Below are 24888 nucleotides of genomic sequence, written 5' to 3'. Positions count from 1 at the left end.
ATTAGAAGGAGGCCTCACCCCTGAAGTTTATTGGCATAATACCGACTCTGGGCTGCCAGAAGTGATTTCTGAGCACATAGCCAGGAGGAACCCCTGTGCATCACCGGGTGTCGCCAAAAAACAAAACAAAAAAAATATGTTTCACAGTAGTAGGTAATGTCTTCCCAGTTTGTTGTATTATATATAAAATATATAAATATTTTATTTTATAAATATATAAAATAATATTTATTGTATAAAAATATATAAAATATATAAATATATTATTCAGAATTTTTAACTTTATATTACTCCACCCCCCCAAAAAATAAACCCTGTTCTAAACTGTAAGTCAAGTCAAAAGTAAGTCCAAGAAGAGTAAAGTCAAGGATATCCTTATCCTGACCTGTCTCTGAGCTATTCATATGCTGATATACCAAGTGGGTTGCTCTTAAAGCCCAAAAGACAGTGGAACCATTGGCAGAATCCAAAGAAACCTGAACAACAATGTTTAAGTTGGTTGCTATTTTTCCCCCAAGAAACCAGATTAACAAAATTGAGAAAAGCACCCCCAAATGCATTCACTAAAACACCCACAAATATTGCCAGATTCTCAAACTTATAACATGCCTACTTTTTAAGAAAAAAAATTAAGCCCCAGAAAATCCATATTCTTTAAGTAAACAGAAAGGAAGCCCATATTACACCTGAGGTTCCCATTGCTCTGAACTAGTTCTCATTCAGAACTCGTTGTGGGGTGGGAGGACAAGATCAGCCAATTCAAGTAACATCGTGTTGTACAGTAGAAGACAGGTACATGTAGATAAAAGAGAAGAGTTCCCACTAAACCTGCCCCTTGAGACTAGTTATGACAGATTCTTGGCCTCACATCTGCAACCAAGTAACTCATTTTTCACAATGAATGTTTTCTAAATACAGAAAGCTTACATGCTCTATCTAGCACATCAATATAACTGCTTCTTCCATAAGGTATTACAAAAATAAGTGAAAAAACTATAGGGACAAAATACGGAGAATACTTTCTAATATTGGAGACTGAAATGTTCAAAGGCACTGAAAACCTTGCATCTCAAGATTAACACTTCAGAATCAGGATCTAAAATATTCTCTTAGTACAGAGAGATCTGTACTAAGGCTCATTTCATTCAAGACAACAAAACTAACCCAAGAAAGGTAGATGGCTATTCATAATGAAATATTTTGAAGAGAAAATCTGATTGTAATACTTAACCCTAAAAGTTTTAATTCATAAACCTATTTATATGGAAAGACTATATCTAAAAGTGCAGTTGTTATTATTTTTTTCCCTTTGCCATTTGGGGGATGGAAAAGCAACCCTGATTTGTATATTAAAGCACAAGCATCTGTCCTACTGATGATATTCTAGGGAAGCACATTAGCATAAAATTTAACGATGTCAAATAAGTGGATGTGAAATAGGGACTGCGTAAAGACACAATTTCCAAAGCTGACAGAAACATCACTGTTTAGAAATGCAAATGAAACCATTATGTTCAATAATTATATGAAAATATGAACAGTTCAGCATGTTTTCCAGCCCTGATGGCGGTTAATGGGATGTACGCTTATGTAAATAACTACTATTAAAGCTAATGCTGAAAAAAACTAATAAATTCATACTAAAGCAACTGATTTAGTATGCTTTTAAACCCCAGCAGTGCTCACTTATTAGAAAAGAGTGCATTATTATGTTTAGAACTCATTACTGCTACAAGTCACTGCAACTCCATCAATTACCATGCATTAATGAAAATGGGACACATACAAAAAAATTATTGCCTCTCAGCAGTTTTCTTTAAAGACAAAATCTCGGGGTATTACCATCATGGGGCCTTGTAGGGAACTTGCCAATGTTATCATCTTTATTACTAAAACAGTACTCCCAATACTATCACCTTAGGGTATTCTGATCATGAGGAGAGTTGATCTTTATGTAAAAACATCAACATTTTACAAGATTGACCATTTAGCATCAATAAAAAAGTTAACACCTTAACAGCATTAACCATACTTTTATGAACATATTTGTAGCACTGATCTTATTTTTAAAGGGAGGTAAAAATTGAAAAAATACGGTGATAATCATGGCAGTATAGAGAATAAATGGTTTCATTTCAAGGTATTGGCCAATATACCGTAAATTCTACTAGGTCTACATTTCTATCTTACCAATTTCCTGCAACTAAGAAAGGGGATTTTTAAGAACATAAAAATTTTTCTTGGCCATAGGCAAGCTTTATGATATATTAAATATTTAGTAGAAGGTATTAGCAGTTACAAAATCCTTGTTGTTTAAAATTCAAGTTTAGCTAGCATCTAGCAGCCAGAAAATGCTGACAGAGTAGAAATGCAAATATAGAAATGCTCTCACCCTACTTATGTCAACTTTTACAATTTATTCTGTTTCTCTAACATATGTAATTAAACTGATCCCTCATCCTTCCTTAGCACGCAGGAAAATACAAAAACATTTCAGTGGTTACTAGATGTGAAAAACAATTGTTAACAGTCACAGATATTTTTTTCTTATGTAATATATGTAGGAAAATTTATTTATGAGATCATGTGTTTATTTTAAATCATGTCTTATCAATTCAATTATTTGCAGTTTTACTTCTCAAATATTTAGCTAACGCCTAAGAACTTTTTCCTGCAATTTGGATACACTATCACCAGGTGGCGATGTAGCACGATGATTGCAGCTCTGTGATCAAGCAACTTGGGTTCATTCATCTAAGAGGGGCACTTTCACTACTTACTAAATACAAAACTTTAAGTGGGTAATAAAGTTCAAGACAAAAATTGTCCCATAAAAACAAAATAAATGCATAATAAAGTCCAGTGCTATGAATAAGCCTAAGATAAAGGAAAAGACAAAGATGTACCTACTATTCAATATGCACATAACTGGTGGTATTTTTTGATAAAGAAAATAAAAGACATAACAAAATTTCTGCAGATGATATAATTTCCCAAAAGATTGTAATAAATAATTAAAATAACTATTAACATTACATGTAAGAATTTAGCATCTATGGGTTTTAAGAAATATAAAAAACATTTTTGCAATAATTCTCAGAAACAAAAGAGAGGAGGGCTGGAAGGTTTAGCTCACGACATGAAGCTTACCACAAAGAGTGAGGAGTGCAGTTAGAGAAATAACCTCACTGAGAACTATCATAACATGTAAATGAATGAGGGAAGTAGAAAGCCTGTTTAGAGTACAGGTAGGGATGGGATGGGGAGGAGGGAAACTTGGGACACTGGTGATGGGAATGTTGCACTGGTGAAGGGGGGTGTTCTTTACATGACTGAAACCCAACTATACTCATATTTGTAAACAAGGTGTTTAAATAAAGATATCCACACACAAAAAATAGCAAACCAGCATGTCAAAATTGACTTTATTTCCTAATTCAAAAATAAAAAACTGATATTAAAACTAAATTGAGATCAAACATTTCAAAATTAGCAGACTCATTTCTGATTAAAATGTGTACAAGATAGCTTATGCCTGCAGTGCCACACAGAAAAAGTATGTATTCTTAAAGCTAATGTGTGGTGAGGTTATAGTGATAGTACAGTGGGCAGGGAGCTTGCCTGGCATGTAGCTGACCCAAACTTTAATCCTCAGCACCCCATAAGATCCTTGAGACTGTCAGAAGTTATCTCAAGCAAAGAGCCAGAAGTAAGAGAATTGCTGGGTGTATCCCCCAAAGTGGGAGAGAGCTATGGAGTCTTTTCTTTAAATGAAAAATAAAAATGTGTCCAATTTTAATTACTGCTGCTTTGGCATTTGTTTATACTATCAGGAATTTTCATCCTTTACAGATTCATAAAACTTTAAGCAGTAAGCAGCTTTTCATCTTAGCTTCTGCATTATTTTTGTTGAGATCTCTGTTCCTATTTGAGTAATACAAATATGAATGAAGACTAAAGATAAAAGAAAATCTTCAAATAGAAAATAGCAGTTGATAACATGAAAGTTGGATGCAGTGAAGTTATCTATTAGCCACCTTTATCTTACATTAGTAACCCAAAGCATTAGTGTGCTTAAGTACAAGGGATAGTTTATATGTTAAAATTTTTTTCAGAGCAAGAAAATTGTAGTTTTCTAAAAAACTTCAGTTTTTAACTATATGATGATCTTAGATGTTAAACAGTTCAAATATTTAGATTTTGCATAGGCTGAAGTGAAGGCTTGCTGAAATTAGTTGATCCAAGATTATTATTAGTTTAAAAGTATTTACATTGTATGATTTTAGCACTTTTAAAAGATGTACATTCTTTTTATATCACTTTTTGAAATAAATCAAATATGAGAAATCCAATTTCCAACTGATCAAGTTTAAAATTGGAATTTTCATATAATTATTTTTGTATACTTTTTGCATAATGTCTTGTATGCAGCATATACATTTCATCGTCATTTCAAATTACTCTCAAATTATATTTCAAATTACACAAAGAATATATTTTAAATGTTGATTTCTCTAAATGATTACACTTGCCACCATATGTAAGCCTCTTCTTCCTACTGCATCTAGACTAAATAACTATCCCTTGTACTTAAGCACACTAATGCTTTGGGTTACTAATGTGAGATAAAGGTGGCTATTTGATAACTCCACTGCATCTACCTAATAGCAGTTCTCTTTCATTACTGTCTCCAGTAAATTTCTCAATGGGTCAATTGATAATACTAACCTTATCTTCTATTGGTTTCATCACTTTTTTAAATATCTTTATTTAAACACTGTGATTACAAACATGACAGTAGTTGGGTTTCAGTCACAAAAAGAACATCCCACTTCAACAGTGCAACATCACTCTTATCTTTGCTCTGTCTTGCAACTTTGTTTTTTTTGTTTGTTTGTTTGTTTGTTTTGGGACCACACCCCGTGACCCTCATGGGTTACTCCTGGCTCTGGGCTCAGAAATCAGTCCTGGCTCGGGGGACCATATGAGAAGCCAGGATCGAACCCAGGTCCATCCTGGGTCAGCCGCATGCAAGTCAAATGCTCTACAACTGTGCTATATTGCTCTGGCCCCATTCTCTGTCTTACAACTTTAATTGTAATTATCAGTTTTTATATGAGCAATATCTTACAGGAATAGTCAAAACAAACACATACAACATAATAATCATTTGAAAACAGGACCGTCTGAAACACAGTGTCATTTTTTTCATTTTCTGAGACAAATTTAGGAAACAAGTGTCATCTTTTCATTTTCTGAGATAAATTTAGGAAACAAGGACTGATGAAGACTGTTTTAGCAAGAACTGCTGTCAATTTGGTTTTGTCCTTATGCAAAGTACTTGATAGTCTCAAATTTCTGAATTAACTAGAAAGTTGGAAAAGTAGATGATAACCCTTATCTATAGGGCAACTCATTAAAAAAGAAATGATTTTGTTGGGGATTGGAAAGATAATACAGCACTTGATCCCCAGCATCATATAGTCCCATGAACGATGCCAGGCGTTGTAACTCCTGAACACTGCCAAGTGAGGATGTGGCCAAAAGAAAGAAGAAAAACAAGAAAAGAAGAAAAAAACATTAAATCTCTAGCGAAAGAGAAAATATTGCCATTTGAGTTGGTTAATCAAAATAAAAGTCTATAATATGTTTAAGAACAATAAAATAAATTTGCTGATAACAGTCATTCATTATATTTTGCAAAGCTACTGCAGTATAGAAAATAGAACTTAGCTATAAAAATCACATCAGAAAAACCCTTGAAAGATAAGCAATATAAAAAGTTAAATGGATTAATCACTCTGAATAATAATTAGTGAAATTAATTTATTAAAAGTTTATTTATTCATGTAAGAACTACTGAAACTTTACAAAGTAATTTTAAATTACACTAACTAGATTAGATAGTATTCACTCAGTACAGAATAATCAGAAAAATTTTATATAAAAAATCTTGTTATTGCTTTTTTGTTATTTATTTATTTATTTATTTATTTATTTATTTATTTATTTATTTAGCTTTTTGGGGCCACACCCTGTGATGCTCAGGGGTACTCCGGGCTCTGCGCTTAGAAACTGCTCTTGGCTTGGGGGTCCATATGGGACACTGAGAAATCGAACCAAGGTCCGTCCTAGGCTAGCGTGTGCAAGGCAAATGCCCTACTGCTGCGCCACCACTCCAATCCCTTGTTATTGTTTTTGAGACACACCAGGCTGTGTTCAGAGTAAGGCATCTTTCCATCCTTAGAAAATCACTTGAAAAACTTTGTTGATTCTTAGTTTAATGTAGACATAAAAAAATATGAATCTCTTTAGCTACGAGGCCCATTTGAGAGGTACCAATCTGTTGGATTAACTGGATCCTATCCTACTCAGTATTCCTTCTCCACCCCTGGGTGTGATCTGGTGTTGGATTACTGGGTTCCACTTAACTCAGTTTTCGTCCTCCACCATAGGATATAGTCTGGTTCTTGCTAAAAAAAAAGCCAGGGTCTCAGGATGGCATCGCATTCTCCAGTTTGCAATCTCTAAGCTACCTGCCTCTTAGGAGTAGAAGGCTTGTGTGTTGGAATTCCTAAACATGTTTTTACTTCCTTTCACTGTGTGGATTATTTCCTGCATCAGTGTTTGCTTCCAGACCCACCTCTCTCATGGTCCTGGTTTTGAAGCCTGAGGCTTCCTTCTCACCTATTCACATCTATTTGAATGTCAGTGTCATTTATGTCATTCATTACAAAGCACCAAAGAAGCTGTTCTTTGAAAATACTAAAGTTTCTAATCTAGAGCCTTATAGTTAAAACAGAAATAGCAAAGAACTAAGTACATCTTAAACACTATCTAAATTTGCTAAAGCAATCAAGATAAAATAACAGATTTTGTGAGTCAAACAACAGAAACTCATGTTCTCATAGTCGAGGGCCTGGAAAATAGGATTATTATAGTGCTGAGAGCTTGTTTTCTGGGGAAGAACTTTCTCCTGACTTCCAGATGGCCACCTGCTTACTGGGTCCTATCATGGTGGAAAGGGAAGGAGAGGGGGAAAAAAGGTAAGGGAATGGGAAGGCGAGTTCTATCAAACCCTTAGGATTTCCTTTAACCTTAATTACTTCCTAAAAATCCTGTCGCTAGATAGTTACTTTGGTGCTTCAACATGAATTTTGGAAGGGCAGTTTCAGATCATACCAAATACTAAACTATATATCTATATCTATAACTATCCATATCCAGAGAAGAGAGGAAGGAAATTAAAATCTATTCAATCTCTTAGTTCAAAATTGCACAGCACAGAGGTTTAGCAATTAAAACCATTTTTTTAATTTTATGCACCAAAATGTATACAAAACTGATGACAGAATTTCATGAATAACAATCCCACACTACACACAGCCCTACCAGTGTCCTTCCACCCCTCCCCAACACCTCCCCATCTGCCACCAAAAGCTATGGTAGTTCAGTTCTGTAGACTATTCTCAGATTCTGTTGCCTTTGACCATTTATTATTATTTATTTTTTGTTTGTTTGTTTTTTGTTTTTAGGTCACACCCAAAAGCGCTCAGGACATACTCCTGGCTCTCTGCTCAGAAATCACTCCTGGCAGGCACGGAGGACCATATGGGAAGCTGAGATTCGAACCACCGTTGGTCCTGGGTCAGCTGCTTGCAACGCAAAAGATCTACTGCTGTGCTATCTCTCTGGCCCCTCTTTACTTAATTTTTTTATATTCAATATATCAGAGAGATTATTCTGTATCTATCTTCTTCCTAACTAACTCCACTCTGCAGGATATAACTCTCCAGAGTCATCCACAGAGCAGCAAACTATTTGATTTTCACAGAAGGAAAAACAAAATCAAAAGAGGTCTATTATATGGTGGAAAACAGATCTTAATTGCTTGCTAGCATATTTCAACACATTTTTTCCACACAGAAATCAACCTCAAATTCTCTTCCAGTCTTAAACCAAACCAAAACATTACTTTAGATATAGAGGTCCCTATGGTTAAAAGACATATTTCATTTCTCATACTACTCAAGGTTAGAAATACTATAAATTGTCTTACCCATCTACAATGCCACTAAAATGCTATGGCAATTTGATGACAATTGGTCTCAACTGTATAAAAATCCAAGATTCTGATGTAAACTTTCTTAGACAAGATCTAATACTGCTGCAAGAAGATCTGTCCAAAGCATACATTCTTAACCTGTGGGTTAAGACCCCATATGGGTTGCATAACTGAATGTAAGGGTTTTGAAAATTTTAAGGATAAAAATACACAAATTAAGGTACTTGATATAAGCATATGTGCTTGAAAAATTTTAAAAAAGATACATTAGGGCCCGGAGAGATAGCACAGCGGTGTTTGCCTTGCAAGCAGCCGATCCAGGACCAAAGGTGGTTGGTTCGAATCCCGGTGTCCCATATGGTCCCCTGTGCCTGCCAGGAGCTATTTCTGAGCAGACAGCCAGGAGTAACCCCTGAGCACTGCCGGGTGTGGCCCAAAAACCAAAAAAAAAAAAAAAAAGATACATTAAAATTGTTTGTTATAAAAGTTTTTTTTTTCTTTTCTCTCTTCTATTTGGGTGACATCCTTCAATGCTCAGGGCTTACTCCTAGTGAGCAGCAGGGAACATATGCAATGCTAGTCACAGGTCAGCTACATGCAAGGAAAAAATGTCTTAAAGAAATCTATTTAAGAGAGCATCAGTGACAAAAATAGGAATAAGCTGTAATATATAACATATATAATATATAATGAGTACTTGGTATTTTCAAGGAAACACATGAAGAAGTCATAAAAATGAATGTCACTATATATTACCTGATAATAGTAATAAAGGACTTGATATAAAAATTAAGAACATTCATTTGATGCTTTAGGCCATAAGAAGTCAGAGAAAACCAAGTAAAGAAAACAATAATAGTTTGAGAGAAAAATTAATCGCTCAGCACTGAAAGAATGAAGTCAATGCAAGACAGCTGGAGAGGATGCAGACTGAGACTAAAGGCTACTTACTCTACAGTAGTGCAGTAATAGGTCAGTGAAAAGAGCCAAGGACAATGGGCTCAAAATTGTGTGTTAGAGGGAAAAATGACAGAAGTTTGATGGCTTGATAGAAAAAAAATCTTGGAATATTATATATATGTGGATGATAATAGATCACACTTTATAAAACTGTTTTATTTTTTGGCACAACCAGTAATGTTCAGGGGCAACTTCCTCTGTTCTCAGGAGTGATCCCTGGTGGTGCTCAGGGGCCCATAAGTGGTGCCAAGGATCCAAATGGGGATTGGCCATATATATCCCTGGCCTACATTTTTTTTTGCAGGGGGGCGGGGGCATACCTGGCAGCACTCAAGGTTTACTCCTGGCTTTGCACTGAGAAATAACTCCTGAGTACCACTACATTTTTTAAGCATTAAAATATAGCATTTTTATAAACTTGCAGGCCAAATTTAAATTCTATATATCAGAGTAATAAATTTTAATTATATGACTATAAAAATAAGGATTGTTCACTGTTGGAAAAACAATTAACATGTAAATACATTTGGTATCAAAGCGAGGGGTGTTACTTGAAATATATTTATATAGCATAAGGCTAAGAATACCTTGGGTTGGTGTCATAATTCAAATGGCAAGTGCATGCTTTATATGGGTGAGACCTGTATTTGATCCCCGGCATCGCCTTGTTTGCTGACCACTGTTTAGAGTGTCTTTGACACTCTCTGGAGCACTAAGCTGGGAGTGGTACCTGAGCATCACTGGGTATAACTTAAAAAAGAAACAACAAAAAAAAGTAAAATAAAATATCTGTCTCACTTGGCCAGGCATTGTGAAAACTGTCAAATTTAAGAAAAAAGTGTTCAGTAAATAGAAAAAATTGAGTACTTGAATAAGCTAAGTATTTAATGGTATGATAAAAACAACTCAGTATCATAAGCAGAATATATATAAATGTTAGAGGCCGAAGAGATCGCACAGCAGTAGTGTTATTTGTTTGCCTTGCACACAGTCAATTGAAGAAGGGCAGTGGTTTGAATCCTGCCATCCCATATGGTCCCTGAGCCTGCCAGGAGCAATTTCTGAGCTCAGAGCCAGGAGTAACCCCGAAGTGCTGCCAGGTGTGACCCAAAAAACAAACAAAAAATAATTATGAATGTTAGCTATTATATTCATTTAGTAGGTAATATTCTTGAGGTACATGAATAGAATTCTGTTCTGTTCTGCATTTTCAGTTCTATGATTTAGTTTTTGTTTGTTCGGTTTTGGTTTTTGATTTTTGGGGTCACACCATGTAGTGCTCAGGGATTACTCCTGGCTATGAGCTCAGAAATCGCTCCTGGCAAACTTAAGGAACCATATGGGATGCCAGGATTCAAACTATGTCTTTCTGCATGCAAGGCAAACACCTTACCTTCATGTTCTCGGCTCCTCTTCTGTGATTTTTAATAGTATGCCTATCAATTCTTTTCTTTTGGTTTCAATATTCTCAGAGCAGATCTGTCCTAAATTTTAATAATTTTTTGCTTCTAATGCACAACAAATTTACAAACTAGTCACCATAGTATGTTATTTCTATAGTACTGTTATTTCCATAAGAGAGCCTCAAGAATTCTCATGTGAGAAAAGTACATATACACATCCAGGAGAAGATGCAGATATAATCCAGGTCCATCAAACTTCTCTCCATTGTAAATGGTATATATATTAGTATAGTTTAATTTTCTGGGGAGAAAAAGCTTTCCTTATTCAAAGACTGAAAATTACCAAAAATTCTTACATTTTAGGAATAAATTTACTACCAGAACAAATTTTTAAAAAGCCTGATCTACAAGGAGAATAAAAAAAGTCTGAATTACATAAAAAGACATAAAATATATTTTAAATTAAAAATTAGTAAATGTATATATAGTTTCTCAGTAAATAAAGTTGTCATAGAAGAAAAACCTTATAAACTTAGTATAACATATCTTCAAAATGTCAAAATTCAAGATTATGTATTTCCTCACTTGAAAACAAACTGAAACAATCTGATTCATATATATAATTCCAAATTACTCATTTATAATAAATGTATCTATATTTAATATTATATTATTTTAGATTATAAACTTGCTTTATACTTCTAAGTTTTATAAGATTTTATAAACTGTATAATAAATATATCACCCTTTGGCAGTTTTATGCTGGTAAAAGAGATCTTTACCTAAGAATTCTAGTTGAAATATCATAGATGTCACTAGTTTGTAATTAAATTTTTTCTCCCTTCTTTGACAAATTTTATAAATAATACCTGTCTTTTGATAAGTCAAGGAAAATAAAACCAATTATTGTGACTAAACAATTTCATTATTTATAATGGCCTAATAGTTTTTCAATCTTCTTTCAAAAACAAAATAAAATAAATGGTCATCCTACATATAAAATGGGTCTAAACATGACATATGTTAGTCCAGGGACTGTAAACCTGAGGGCCAGGTAGTAATTATTTTAGTCTATCTAAACCAAAGTCTGTTTGTTTCACTACTCAATTAGCACTTGCAGCACAAATTCAGCCATGCATATAAATCAAAGTGTGTATGTTGGGGTGGCAGATTTTAACTGACATCTTACTGGATTTGGCCTATGGCCTTATTTTGCTATTTCCCAGGAAATTCATGGGCAAAATAGAAAAACTTGTGTTAAATTAATAGTATGGAACATTTTAATATTTAACTTGATAAAAGAAACATTACAAACTGAACTTAGGCTGTATTATTTTCAATTCAATACTATAGAATTATTCTTGACCTAGAGAGTAGTTAATATAATAATTCACTGAAAATTGATTTTACCTTTCCTATAACACATTTTTCAGCATATCACCAGATAAACTGTGGTTAAGATTTCTAATTGCCTGCTACCTCCCTCTTTCAACTTACTCAGTTCATCAAAACTTTCACAAGGGGAATAACCCCAAGTTTTTCAAGGGTGAGTCCTTGAAAACTCATTTTGTTCAACAAAGCTTCCGCATAACTCTGCTAAGAGGGAAGGAGAGATAGTTCAGCAGTGGGTTACTATGTCTTGCACATGGTTGATCAAGGTCTAATCCTCGTTTCCCCATATAGCTTCCTGAGTCCACAGAACGATCTCAAATAAGCCCTGTGAACAGCCCAGCCTGGTGTGATCCAAAAATAAAACCAAAACAAACAATAAAAGTTTAGATAAAAAAAATTCCAGTCCACAGTGAACAGTCCAAGTCACAATTTCTGGCCAGCGAGGTGGCCCTAGAGGTAAGGTGTCTGCTTTGCAAGCACTAGCCAAGGAAAGACCGTGGTTCGATACCCCCGGCGTCCCATGTGCTTCCCCCCAAGCCAGGGGCGATTTCTGAGCGCTTAGCCAGAAGTAACCCCTGAGCATCAAACGGGTGTGGCCCTAAAAACCAAAAAAAAGTCACAATTACTAAGACCTTATTGTTAAGAATTAAAATTTTTCCATTAACAGGATGAAATATCACTACTGTAAAAGGTGATTTTTATTTTTTCTGCTTTTGCTACAAGTAGAGTTAGAGGTACTTTGAAATTCCTTTCTTCATGCTGCACTCTACTATATAAATTAGACAGGCTAAATGCTTCCATTGTGAGCCTTTTACAGATTAGTAGGGTCATGTATCAAATCTTAGTACAATGACTATCTTATGAAAGACTGCTGAAAGGAAGATGCCCTGTGAAATGATTTATTATTTTTAGAGAAAAAATAATCATTACTGATGGGAGCTTTCCTTCCCCTTATCCCCTGCCTTAATGCTATTTTGATTACTAGAACTGGAATAACCACTTTGTAGTCTAATTTCTGCCACCACTAGCAAAAACAAGGAGAATCGAAGAGATGCCAACATTTGAAAACTGTAAGCCAATGAACAGATACCAGAAATTTTATATAGTCACAGCCTGTAAATTGAGTTTTTGTTACAAACAGATTTATTCCTGGACTAAAGATGTAGGGAATAAGCCTCTGTGTAAAGCCCTGAATCTGAGCCCCAGCAGCAAATTAAACACACACACACACACACACACACACACACACACACACACACACACAACCAAAGAAAATACAATAGCTTCACAAGCACCAAATTAAAAAAAAAAAAAGCAATCATCTTTGCCTTTATATTTGTCCCTTCATTCTAATTTCACCAATCTCCCTGTTGCTTCCCCCAAAATGTCAGAGGCATAACTGCTCGAAGTCTTTGCACACGCTCTTTAGAAAATCATATTTTTTTTGTTTTTGTTTTGTTTGTTTTTTGTTTCTGGGCCACACTCAGTAGCACTCAGGGTTTACTCCTGACTCTGCACTCAGAAATCACTCCTGGCAGGCCAGGGATGCCAGGGATCGAACCCCAGGAGTGATTTCTGAGTGCAAGGCAAACGCCTTATCGATGGCTATCACTCCGGCCCTAAAAAAGCATTTCTACTATCACTTGTTTTAAAAGTAGCTAGGATCCTTAATCACTAATCATTGTAAGAAGTGAAAGCCGAAATTCAGGGAGTGCAATCTGTAGTGAAGTCAAACTGACAGAGCACTACTTTAACCCAAAGAAAAAAAGTATGAAAGAGAAAATTACAAAAGAGAGTCTAGACTGAGAGATGACAATCCAAGGCAATTAGGTCAAAGGTAGTAAAGAAAAGAGAAGATTCAATATGACTATTTCAATGCTAGAGAGATAGAGGTGGGAGGAATGGAAAAAAACTTCTTTACAACTATGGGGCTTATAAATCTTATAAATGTTCTATTCAGCAAACCAAGTATGAGAATTTTAATTATGTGAATTCCTAATCTGGCACTTCACTATTTGAAAAATGGTTCAGAACTCATTTCTTATCATTGTATATTCATGTCCTTTTTTCTTCCAAACTAATTAACTTATCTTCATGCTCCTATGTCTCTGGTATTAACAAGGATATAATTACTGGTAAAATACGATCTTTCTTTTTTCTAAAGTAAAATAGTTTTATTTGGGAATATGGGGAGGAGGAGAGAGAGAGAGTGAGAGAGATGTATTTAAGTAGAATGTGGACTTCTCCAGCAGGGAACGAGCTGAGAGCATCCATCAGAAAAGTTGTACAACAAAGCAAGACGTGCACAACCCCAATCTATAGGCAATTCCAGAATGGGGATTTACCAATATATGATAATTTTTAACATCTATAAAAAATCCAAAATAAATGTTAACAATTGAATCAATCATGATACTGATTTTGTGAAGAATGGTTCCTTCAAGAATTCATATACTCCTTTAGCAGATTTATCTCCACATTTACAGATAGTTACCATCTTTTATATTAATACCAAAGCAAAAACTACAAATAATTCTACATATCCAAAATAAACCTCAAAAATATCCTCATTAAAATACAAATCAAGTTAAAACACCAGTTTTTATTTTACTTACTTAAAAATATATTAACATATGTACATACATCCTTGAGTAGGCATGCTGCCTACCTATACACACACACACACACACACACTCACACACACAACTGTAGTTATAAACCCAGTAGTAATCTCCTCTAAGAGAATGGTTTTGTGTTTTTGATTATAGAGTTTAAATCTATTAATTACAATAATAAAAATTAGAATAGATTTTTCTCTCCAATTATGATTTCAGACTAGAATTTGTTACAAGTGTCAAAATTTTAGCTAGAAAGAATCCAGATGTTAGCAATATGGTATTTAAATTCTCCACCACAGAGATGGAGTGGGTATACCTTGCACACTATAACCAGCTCGAGTACCAAACCTTCAGGATCCCACTATCTTACCTAGTAAAGTCTGCAGTGAATGGACTCCAAAACACTGCTAGAAAGGTATCCATTTTTTAGTTTATTTTTTTTTTTGTTTTGGTTTTTTGGGCCACATCTGGTGATGCTCATAATTTACTCCTGGTTATGCACTCAGAAATCGCCCTGGCTTGGGGGACCATATGGGACGCCAAAGGATCGAACCAAGGTCTGTCTTAGGTTAGCCGTCTGCAAAGCAAACGCCTTACCACTTGTGCCACCACTCCAGCCCCAGGAAGGCATCTATTTTTAAGCAAATACAAAGAGGTTTCTGCTAAATTAAAGCAGTTAAGAGCTTAATAAAGTTTCAACACCACATTTCTTAATAAAGAGCAGTTAAGAGCTGAATAAAGTTTTAACATCGCATTTCTATTGCTCAGATTTGTCTTTTTTTTAGTTGACAAATTCAAGTCAGTCAGTGTAACAGCAGCAGAACTGCTGGTTGGCCATATCCAGCTTATGAAGCAAAAACACAAGCTGTTTCCTACAAAGAAAGCCTATGCAGATTAATTTTGTTATAAATTTAAAAAATCATTTCTCTTTAGTTTACAACTCAGAGAGTCAAACATTCTGCACATCACAGCAGAGGACTTTCAAAAAGGATATCTTCCCTTTCCTTGATGATCAGTTCATTCTGTTCTTCCAAATGCCTGATCTTCTTCTCAAATGATTCCTGCTCAGCTTTAAGCCGTTCTTCTGTCACTTCCTTTTCCTCACTTATTCTGGAAGAAACACAAAAATTGCCTATTAGAATAAAATATAATATGTGCTTAACAAAACTAGATTCCTTCCATGGTTATACTGACTTCAGGGACACATGTTTTATTTTAAAACCAACCTTTCATAAGACAATATTTCACATCTTTCTAAAGGCATATGATGTGATTTGTATATCAACAATTATCAGAAATACCTTAAGTATGGACACTGGTAACTTCTTAATTACAACCCAGGCAAGAAACAAAAATAATTATTTTCAAAATTGGGTTTCAGGGGGATGTTTGAAAAATCTGTTGCTACATTATTCAAGCAGTGTTTTGCCGGGAAAATATCTTTTTTATTATACTGCTATAATTAGACTACCCTTAAGCAATTATTATACTCTAGGAAGCTATAAAATTAACGAGCTATATTAGGCACAAAGGGCAACATTTCTTCTACAGGCATATCTAAAGCCATGCATGGCTTCTTTGTGATCTATTAGTAATAGCTAATATGAGCAAGTATATTAATATAGCCATTAAATGCAGAGGACCTTCATTAAAACCACCTTACGATTTGATGTTCACTCTGAATCCCTCTTCTTTATAAATTTATGTTCCATATTATTTCCCAAAAGGCATATGTACAAGAAAACATCTGGTATCATGATTCACATTTTTCATCCAAACATTTCTTATGCCACAAAGTAACAATAATAAAAAAAATCTAATCCTCTATCTCATTTAGCAAATAGCAACAAGTTAATTAACAAAATGAAAAACTAGGCCGGGCAGTCCCGGTCCCACGCGGGTGCAAGATGAGGATCGAAAAATGTTATTTCTGTTCCGGACCCATTTATCCCGGCCACGGCATGATGTTTGTCCGGAACGATTGCAAGGTGTTCAGATTCTGTAAATCCAAGTGTCATAAAAACTTTAAGAAAAAGCGCAATCCTTGCAAAGTAAGGTGGACGAAAGCCTTCCGGAAAGCAGCTGGTAAAGAGCTTACAGTGGATAATTCATTTGAATTTGAAAAACGAAGAAACGAACCTATTAAGTACCAGCGAGAGCTATGGAATAAAACTATTGATGCAATGAAGAGAGTAGAAGAGATCAAGCAGAAACGGCAAGCTAAATTTATAATGAACAGGTTGAAGAAAAATAAAGAACTACAGAAAGTGGAGGACATCAAAGAAGTAAAGCAAAATATCCATCTTATCCATGCCCCTGTTGCAGGCAAAGGAAAGCAACTGGAAGAAAAAATGTTACAGGAATTGCAACAGGATGTGGACATGGAAGATACTTCTTAAAAAATCCCACTGCTTATAACCATTTCTATTCAGACATTGAAAATCTTCTTTGGAGACTTAGAACTTCTAAATTATTGTTTTGTTATCTTACATAAGTTCTCCCCAATCAGAGGGTTTGAGGATCCATCTACATTACTATCACCAAAGTATAAGTTAGTGTATGTGCTAGATTGGTTCTTATTGTTAAACTTTCACTGACAGCTATGTAAGTCTTGAGCAAAGAGAAGTGCATTTAGGAAATAAAATGGTCATGTCATCTGGAAAAAAAAAAAACAAAATGAAAAACTAAAGATAGGAAAGAGAAAAACTTAAAAGACAGGATAAAAAGAATTAAAATCTTCAATGAGAGTAACAGCATAGGCTTCTAAATTAAAAGATATAAAGAAAGAAATAACTAGAGCCAAACAATGGCACAGCAGGTAGGGCATTTTCCTTAAATGTGACTCACCTAGGTTTAATCCCTGGCAACCCATATGGTCTCCCAAGCCCACCAAGAATAATCCCTGAGCATTTCTGAGTTTGGCCCCAAAACAAAGATCGGGGGAGGGAGGAGAGGGAGAGGTAAAGGGAGAGGGAGGGAGGGAGAGAGAGGGGGAGAGAGAGAGAGAGAGAGAAGAGAGAGATCACGATAGTCAGCATTTATTTAATGCTTTAGAATACTTCCTGAGGGACTGTGGCAGAGTGCTAGGGCATTTCTCTTGCACACAGCTGACTTAGGACAGACCGTGGTTCAATCCCCCAGTGTCCCATATGGTCTTCCAAGTAAAGAACAATTTCTGAGTGCATAGCCAGAAGTAGCCCCTGAGCGTCACCAGGTGTGCCCCAAAAACCAAAAAAAGAAAAAAGAATACTTCTTGAAAAATTCCTCAATAGGTGGAGAGAAATCTCAATGAGTTTATGCTTTGCATGCATAAGGCAGAGTTTCTAACCCTGGCTCTGGATAGCCCCTCCTTAGCACCCTGAGTCCTAGGCAACAGAGTTGTTTCAAGCACTACCATGATAGCTCAATTACACAAAACATATCCTTAGTGTGGGCTAAGCAAAGGTCTCAAAAAACTGGGTATCAGATCTTTTTACATGGAGAAGCCCTGAGGTAAACCCTTACTTTCCATTACATGATCCCTCTGTGTACTGCTAAGGACAACCCCTGAGCACCAAGCCACAGGATATTTCCCCAAGAAACAAACTTTTAAAGTGTACTCTATAACAACAAAAGAGAACCCATAATTTCAGAGGTGGGCAGTTGGTACAAAAATTGTACTGAAAATTCTAATCTCGGATCCCTGGATCCATCTGGGAGGAGTACAGAGAGCTTAGCTCTCAGGAGTCTGACTGAAGGTAGGGTGGATCTATCCACCGCTCTTTGACCCCTACCTGCTTTGACTCCAGCAGACTGTTTTTGAGGGCCACACCTGAAGTAGCTTTGTGATCCCTGGGTCCAACCAAAAAGAACACGTGGAAAAAAGAAAAAATAAAAGCGTGGCCACTCAAGCACTTTTTATATAGTACGAACCCCATTGCAATACACAGAAATACAGTTAAAGGGTGATAATGAGGAAATAACGAAGGACAACTGCATGCGTGGAGTATGAGGATGGCAGCTCTGATGTGCCAAAAAGTGCCAACTACCTGGTTGACCTCTCAGAAAGGGAGTTTAGAGTGGAGATATGGAAGATGTTCATGGAACTCAAGGGGAGCATAGATCGATCTGAACAGACTACAAATATGGAAATTAGAAAACTCCAAACTGAAATAATGGGACTGAAAAATGCAGTAGAGTTAATGCAAAGCTCTATGGAAAGTCTCTCCAGTAGAGTAACAGCAGCTGAAGACAGAATTAGTCAGCTAGAAGATGAGAGGCATAATAACTCTATACAACAAAAGAGATTTGAAAAGAACCTCAAAGAAGATTTTGAACAGATGAAAATAGATATGTTCGATAAATTCAACAGAAACAACAAATTTGAAAGAGGACATCAGTAATAACACAATAATTGTGGGAGACCTCAACACGGCCCTTTCAACACTTGATAGGTCAACCAGACTGAAACCCAACAAAAATATATTAGACCTGAGAAGAGAAATGGAAGAAAAGAAAGAGGCCTAGTAGATATATATAGGATACTCCATCCTCAGAAACCTGGATACACATTCTTCTCTAGTGCACATGGCTCATTCTCCAGGATAGACCACATGCTGGTACATAAAACATGTCTCCATAAAATTAAGAGGATAGAAATTTTTCAGGCTATCTTTGCTGATCATAAAGCTCTGAAATTGGATGTGAACTACAAAGGCACACAGAAGAAATACTTTAACAACTGGAAACTAAATAGCCTGCTACTGAACAACCAGTAGTCTGTGATGAAATCAAAGAGAAAATTAAAATTTTCCTGGAAACAAATGACAATGAAGACACAAATTATCAGAATCTATGGGACACAGCAAAAGCAGTACTTAGAGGAAAATTTATAGCTTTGCAAGCACAAATCAGGAAGGGAGAAAGGGCATACCTGAACAGCCTAATGACGCAGCTCATAAAATTAGAAAATGATCAACAAAAGGAACCAAAAATAGGGAGACAAAAGGAAATAACAAAGCTTAGAACAGAAATCAATGAAGTGGAAATCCAAAAAAAACAATCCGAAAGATCAATGAAAGCAGAAGTAGGTTCTTTGAAAAAATAAACAAGATCGATAGACCGTTGGCAAAACTCACAAAGAGAGAGAAATTTGATAACCCATATTAGAAATGAAAAGGGGGCAATCATTACAGATATTGCAGAGATTCAAAGGGTAATCAGAGATTACTTCAAAAAACTTTATGCCACAAAACATGAGAACCTAGAAGAAATGGATAAATTTTTGAACTCATAATCTTCCACAGTTGAACAAGGAGGATGTAGCATATCTAAACACCCCCATCACTATTGAGTAAATTAAAACGGTAATCAAACGTCTCCCCAAAAAGAAAAGCCCAGGTCCAGGTGGATTCACTAATGAAGTCTTTCAAACTTATCAAAAGAAACTACTACCAATCCTGGCCAAGCTCTTTCATGAACTTGAAAAAAACGGGAACATTTCCAGACAGCTTCTATGAAGCCAATATCACCTTCATACCAAAACCAGACAGAGATACAGCCAAAAAAGAAATTTACAGACCAATATCCTTGAAGAATACAGATGCAAAGAGCCTCAATAAAATTCTGACAAATAGAATTCAATGCCTTATCAAGAAGATCATTCACTATGATCAAATAGGTTTCATCCCAGGAATGCAAGGATGAATTAACATTCATAAATCCGGGGCCAGGTGGTGGCGCTAGAGGTAAGGTGCCTGCCTTGCCTGAGCTAGCCTTCAACGGACCGCAGTTCAATCCCCCGGCGTCCCATATGGTCCCCCAAGCCAGGAGCAACTTCTGAGCGCATAGCCAGGAGTAACCCCTGAGTGTCACCGGGTGTGGCCCAAAAACAAAAACAAAAACAAAAAAAATTCATAAATCCATCAACATAATACACAATATAAACAATAAGAAAAATAAAAATCACATGATCATATCAATAGATGCAGAGAAAGCATTCGATAAGGTTCAATACCCATTCTTGATTAAAAAAAAAAAAACTCTCGGCAAGATGGGAATGAAAGGAACCTTTCTCAATCTAGGCAAGGCCATTTATCACAAGCCAATGCAAATATTATCCTCAATGGAGAGAAACTGAAAGCCTTCCCTCTAAACTCCGGTACAAGACAAGGTTGCCCCCTCTCACAACTCCTATTTAACATAGTACTGGAAGTACTTGCTATAGCAATTAGGCAAGAAAAAGATATCAAGGGAATCCAGATAGGAAAGGAAGAAATCAAGCTCTCACTGTTCACAGATGACATGATACTATACTTAGAAAACCCTAAGATTCTATCAAAAAACTTTTAGAAACGGGGCCGGAGAGATAGCATGGGGGTAAAGCGTTTGCCTTTCATGCAGGAGGTCATCGGTTCGAATCCCAGCGTCCCATATGGTCCCCCGTGCCTGCCAGGAGCAATTTCTGAGCCTGGAGCCAGGAATAACCCCTGAGGACTGCCGGGTGTGACCCAAAAACCGCACACACACACACACACACAAAAAAAAAAAAAAAAAAAAAAACCTTTTAGAAACAATAGATGCATATAGCAATGTAACAGGCTATAAAATTAACACACAGAAATCAATGGCCTTTTTATACACCAATAATGATAGGGAAGAAATGGATATTAAGAAAACAACCCCATTCACATTAGTCTCACATAAACTTAAATACTTTGGAGTCTACTTGACTAAAGATGTGAAGGACCTATACAAAGAAAATTATAAAACCCTGCTACAAGAAATAAGAGAAGACACACGAAAATGGAAATCCATACCCTGCTCTTGGATTGGCAGGATTAATATCATTAAAATGTCAATACTCCCTAACATTTTGTAAAGATTTAATGTGATCCCTCTAAAGATACCCATGACATTTTTCAAAGAAGTGGATCAAACACTTCTGAAATTAATTTGGAACAATAAACAACCACGAATAGCTAAAGAAATATTTTGGAAAAGGAATATGGGAGGTATTACTTACCCCAACTCTAAAATGTATTACAAAGCAATAGTTATTAAAACAGCACAGTATTAGAATAAAGACAGACCTCAGATCAGTGGAACATGCTTGAGTACTCAGAAAATGTTCCCCAGATATACTGTCACCTAATTTTTGATAAAGGTGCAAGAAATCCTAAATGGAACAGGGAAGGCCTCTTTAATAAGTGGTGTTGTCCACTTCCCCCTGCAAAGGCACACTAAATAAAGGGGAAATCTTACATATTTAAAAAAAAAAAAAAAGAGCTCTTATCTACTAGAGATAGGAACTCATAGTTGTTTACAATACAGGGATATCTCCAACCTTGAAAATATGTCATGTGGAATCAACTTAGACCTCAGGTGATTAGATATCATCCATCCAGCCTTGAACCCTGGATCCCAGACATAGAAATGGCACAGCTCTTCACAACAGCTGCAAGAAACAAACTCCATCTGGGACAGCCTTAATACTGCAGGGTCAACAACAAGGGCCAGCTCTAACATGATATCCCGACAATGAGGAAAATGTGAACAACTTGACCTTAGAACAGTTTAGCCTACCTTACCAGCTAACGACAAGACAAAACCAGAAGACGTGGCACCCTTTGGTAGATACAAAAGCCAAGATCGTGATTTACAGATGACTGGCTGCTAGAACCACGACAAAACCATATACATCTTGGGACCAACATAAAAGCCCTAGTCTAGGGTTTGAACTAAGACCTGCACAATAAACATGATCCCCAGTTCCAAAGGTCCGGCAGAGACAATTGTAACGGAAAGGGGCTTCTGGAAGAACAAAGAAAGATGCTATCCTAGATGCCTTCCTAGGTTCAGCGCAAAGACCAAGATCACCAACCACAGAAGATGGATTAAAATGGCACTGAGGTAACAGAACCTCTAGATTCACAAAGACTGACCTCACCATAAGTCCCACCTCAGGATATGTACAGATACTGAGACCTCTAAACACAGAGCTCTGACTGTATCACACTGGACAGAGCAGAAGCCTTCCACACACCAAAAAAAAAAAAAAAAACCACAACCGGGAGAGTAATGATCCTGAGCAAAGACTAGAGCTGATCCCATGACAGTATACTCCAAGGATGGAGAAACCCCATATCTCATAGGGCAAGTGAATTCCTTTTCGAATGACCCCAATATTTACTGTGCCAGGGCAGGAGGGAAAAAAAATACAAAAAACACAAAACCTTGGTTATTTATATATATATATATATATATATATATATATATATATCTTACCTTCATTTATTATTGTTATTATTATTTTTATTTACCTAGCTATTTTGGTCGATTTCTCAGTTTGGATGTGATTATTGAAATTGTTGTCCCCAATTATTCTTATTTTTTTTTCTCTTCCTTTCTTTTCTTTCGTTATGTGCTACGCCATGTTTCTTATTTCAAGACCACGGCGTGTTTTTTGTTTGTTTGTGTTTGTTTTTTGTTTGTTTTGTTTTGTTTTGTTTTTTATCTGTTTTTTTTTTTGTGGTGCTTATCGTTATAGCTGGAGTCCTCACTGGATATTTGACACTTCTTTTGGTACTGGTGGAGTGTTTCAACTTCTTTTTCTCCTTCATTTCCCAAATCGATGATGAGAACCTCTAGAATGATTCTGCCCATTTTCGGGGTATTAAACTCTTACCCCAGTTTATTTATTTTCTCTTTTTCAGGCAAAACTACGCAACTTGAACTAGCTACCCCTGCCCCTACTTAGAGGGGGAAATAAGGGAGGCATCAAGACCAAACTGATGCAAGACTACTAAGTAGTTGGTTAGAGACAGAGGGGACCACATATTCTAGCCGCCCTGGGGGTGAGGGAAGAGGAAAAGGGAGGTAAGACAAAAACGGAGGTGTAGGGAGGACAATTTGGGGATGGGAATCCCCCCTGATTTTATGTAAATATGTACCTAAAATATTATTGTCAACAATATGTAAGCCACTATGATCAAAATAAAAATTATATTAAAAAAATAAATAAGTGGTGTTGTCGGGGCCGGAGAAATAGCATGGAGGTAAGGCGTTTGCCTTTCATGCAGGAGGTCATCGGTTCAAATCCCGGTGTCCCATATGGTCCCCTGTGCCTGCCAGGAGCAATTTCTGAGTCTGGAGCCAGGAATAACCCCTGAGCACTGCCGGGTGTGACCCAAAAACCACACACACAAAAAAATAAATAAATAAATAAATAAAATAAAAAAATAAGTGGTGTTGTCACAACTGGCTAGCCACTTGTAAAAAAGCAAACTTAGACCTCCAGTTAAGATCATGTACAAAGATAAAATCTAAATGGATTAAAGACCTAGATATCAAACCTAAAACCATAAAGTATATAGAACAACATGTAAGTCAAACACTTCATGACACTGAGACTAAAGGTATCTTTAAAGAGGAAGCAGTACTCTCCAAACAAGTGAAAGCAGAAATAAATAAATGGGACTATATTAAACTGAGAAGCTTCTGCGCCTCAAAGGAAATAGTGCCCAGAATACAAGAGCCACCCACTGAGCATAGAGCCAGGAGTAACCCCTGAGCGATGCCAGGTGTGACCCCCCCCCCAAAAAAAAAGAAATTAGGGAAAAGGCAAGAATGTCAGCTTTTACCACCTTTCCTTAATATTGACGTGAGAAAATAATAAAATAACAATAAAACATAGATTATAAATAAAATTTTATGAGCACATGACACAATTATAAACTATTAGCATATAGAAAAATTATTAGTAAAGTTAAGTGAAAAACTACAAGATTATAGTTGTAGCCTCTACAACTAGATCTCAGTGATTCTTTTCTCCTAGAATCATATACTTTTCATCAAGACAAAAACTTGTCTTGAATATTGTATTTCTAAATTTTAAATAAAAAATCACTTATTTGTGATCAAAGAATTAAATATTTTAAATAACTTATTGCAAGTTTAAACTACTAACTATATATAATTGGCTATCAAAATGTCCCTCATTACCACTCTTGGATTGAATCATCTAACAATTGTTTGTGTGAAGGGTTATTAAAACAACTGTTTCTTGGGGCCAGAGAGATAGCGTGGAGATAAGTCTTTTGCTTCGCAGGCAGAAGGAGGTTGGTTTCAAATCCCGGCATCCCATATGGTCCCCTGCCAGGAGCAATTTCTGACCATAGAGCCAGGAGTAACCCTTGAGCACTGCCAGGTGTGACCCAAAAACCAAAACAAAACAAAACAAAACAAAAAACAAAAAAACTTTCTTGGCCCAGTTCAAAGGTTTTTGTCTGTTGTTTTTTCTGCTGATGTTTTATTGACTTGTCATTAGTTTAAAGCATTAGAGAAATTTACTATGTGCAGTATTCACCTCATCCACCATCAATGTTCCAGTGCACAAGCCTTGGAGGCATAAGACCTCAAACTTAAATTCTGACATTTTTAGTACAATCTCACCAGCACTGCCATTTGGATC

General features: G+C 36.0%; 3 protein-coding genes across 5 annotated transcripts in view; 2 read left to right on the top strand and 1 right to left on the bottom strand.

Moving 5' to 3' along the window:
- Window positions 1–24888, top strand: part of RPRD1A (regulation of nuclear pre-mRNA domain containing 1A) — a 1137547-nt gene that overhangs the window by 293102 nt on the left and 819557 nt on the right. The gene's annotated exons all lie outside the window — the stretch shown is intronic.
- The window catches only part of KIAA1328 (KIAA1328 ortholog), a 327696-nt gene that overhangs the window by 265512 nt on the left and 37296 nt on the right, over window positions 1–24888 (bottom strand). For both annotated transcript variants that reach the window (XM_049769723.1, XM_049769724.1), the window contains exon 5: window positions 15433–15548. In XM_049769723.1, the coding sequence (XP_049625680.1) occupies window positions 15433–15548 (116 nt within the window). The remainder of the gene's footprint in view (window positions 1–15432; window positions 15549–24888) is intronic.
- On the top strand, window positions 16336–17109 carry LOC126003468 (probable ribosome biogenesis protein RLP24). Its single transcript, XM_049769720.1, has one exon. The coding sequence runs from the start codon at window positions 16346–16348 to the stop codon at window positions 16835–16837; it is 492 nt and encodes a 163-aa protein (XP_049625677.1). The 5' UTR covers window positions 16336–16345; the 3' UTR covers window positions 16838–17109.

Source organism: Suncus etruscus, chromosome 3 (assembly GCF_024139225.1).
Source record: "Suncus etruscus isolate mSunEtr1 chromosome 3, mSunEtr1.pri.cur, whole genome shotgun sequence".
Lineage (NCBI taxonomy): Eukaryota > Metazoa > Chordata > Mammalia > Eulipotyphla > Soricidae > Suncus > Suncus etruscus.
Note: the sequence above shows the minus strand (reverse complement) of the source record. Positions and strands in the feature narration are given on the sequence as shown.

What these genes read in the sequence shown, in the direction of transcription:
- LOC126003468 (XM_049769720.1), top strand. Translation starts at nt 16,346, where the DNA reads ATGAGGATCGAAAAATGTTATTTCTGTTCCGGACCCATTTATCCCGGC.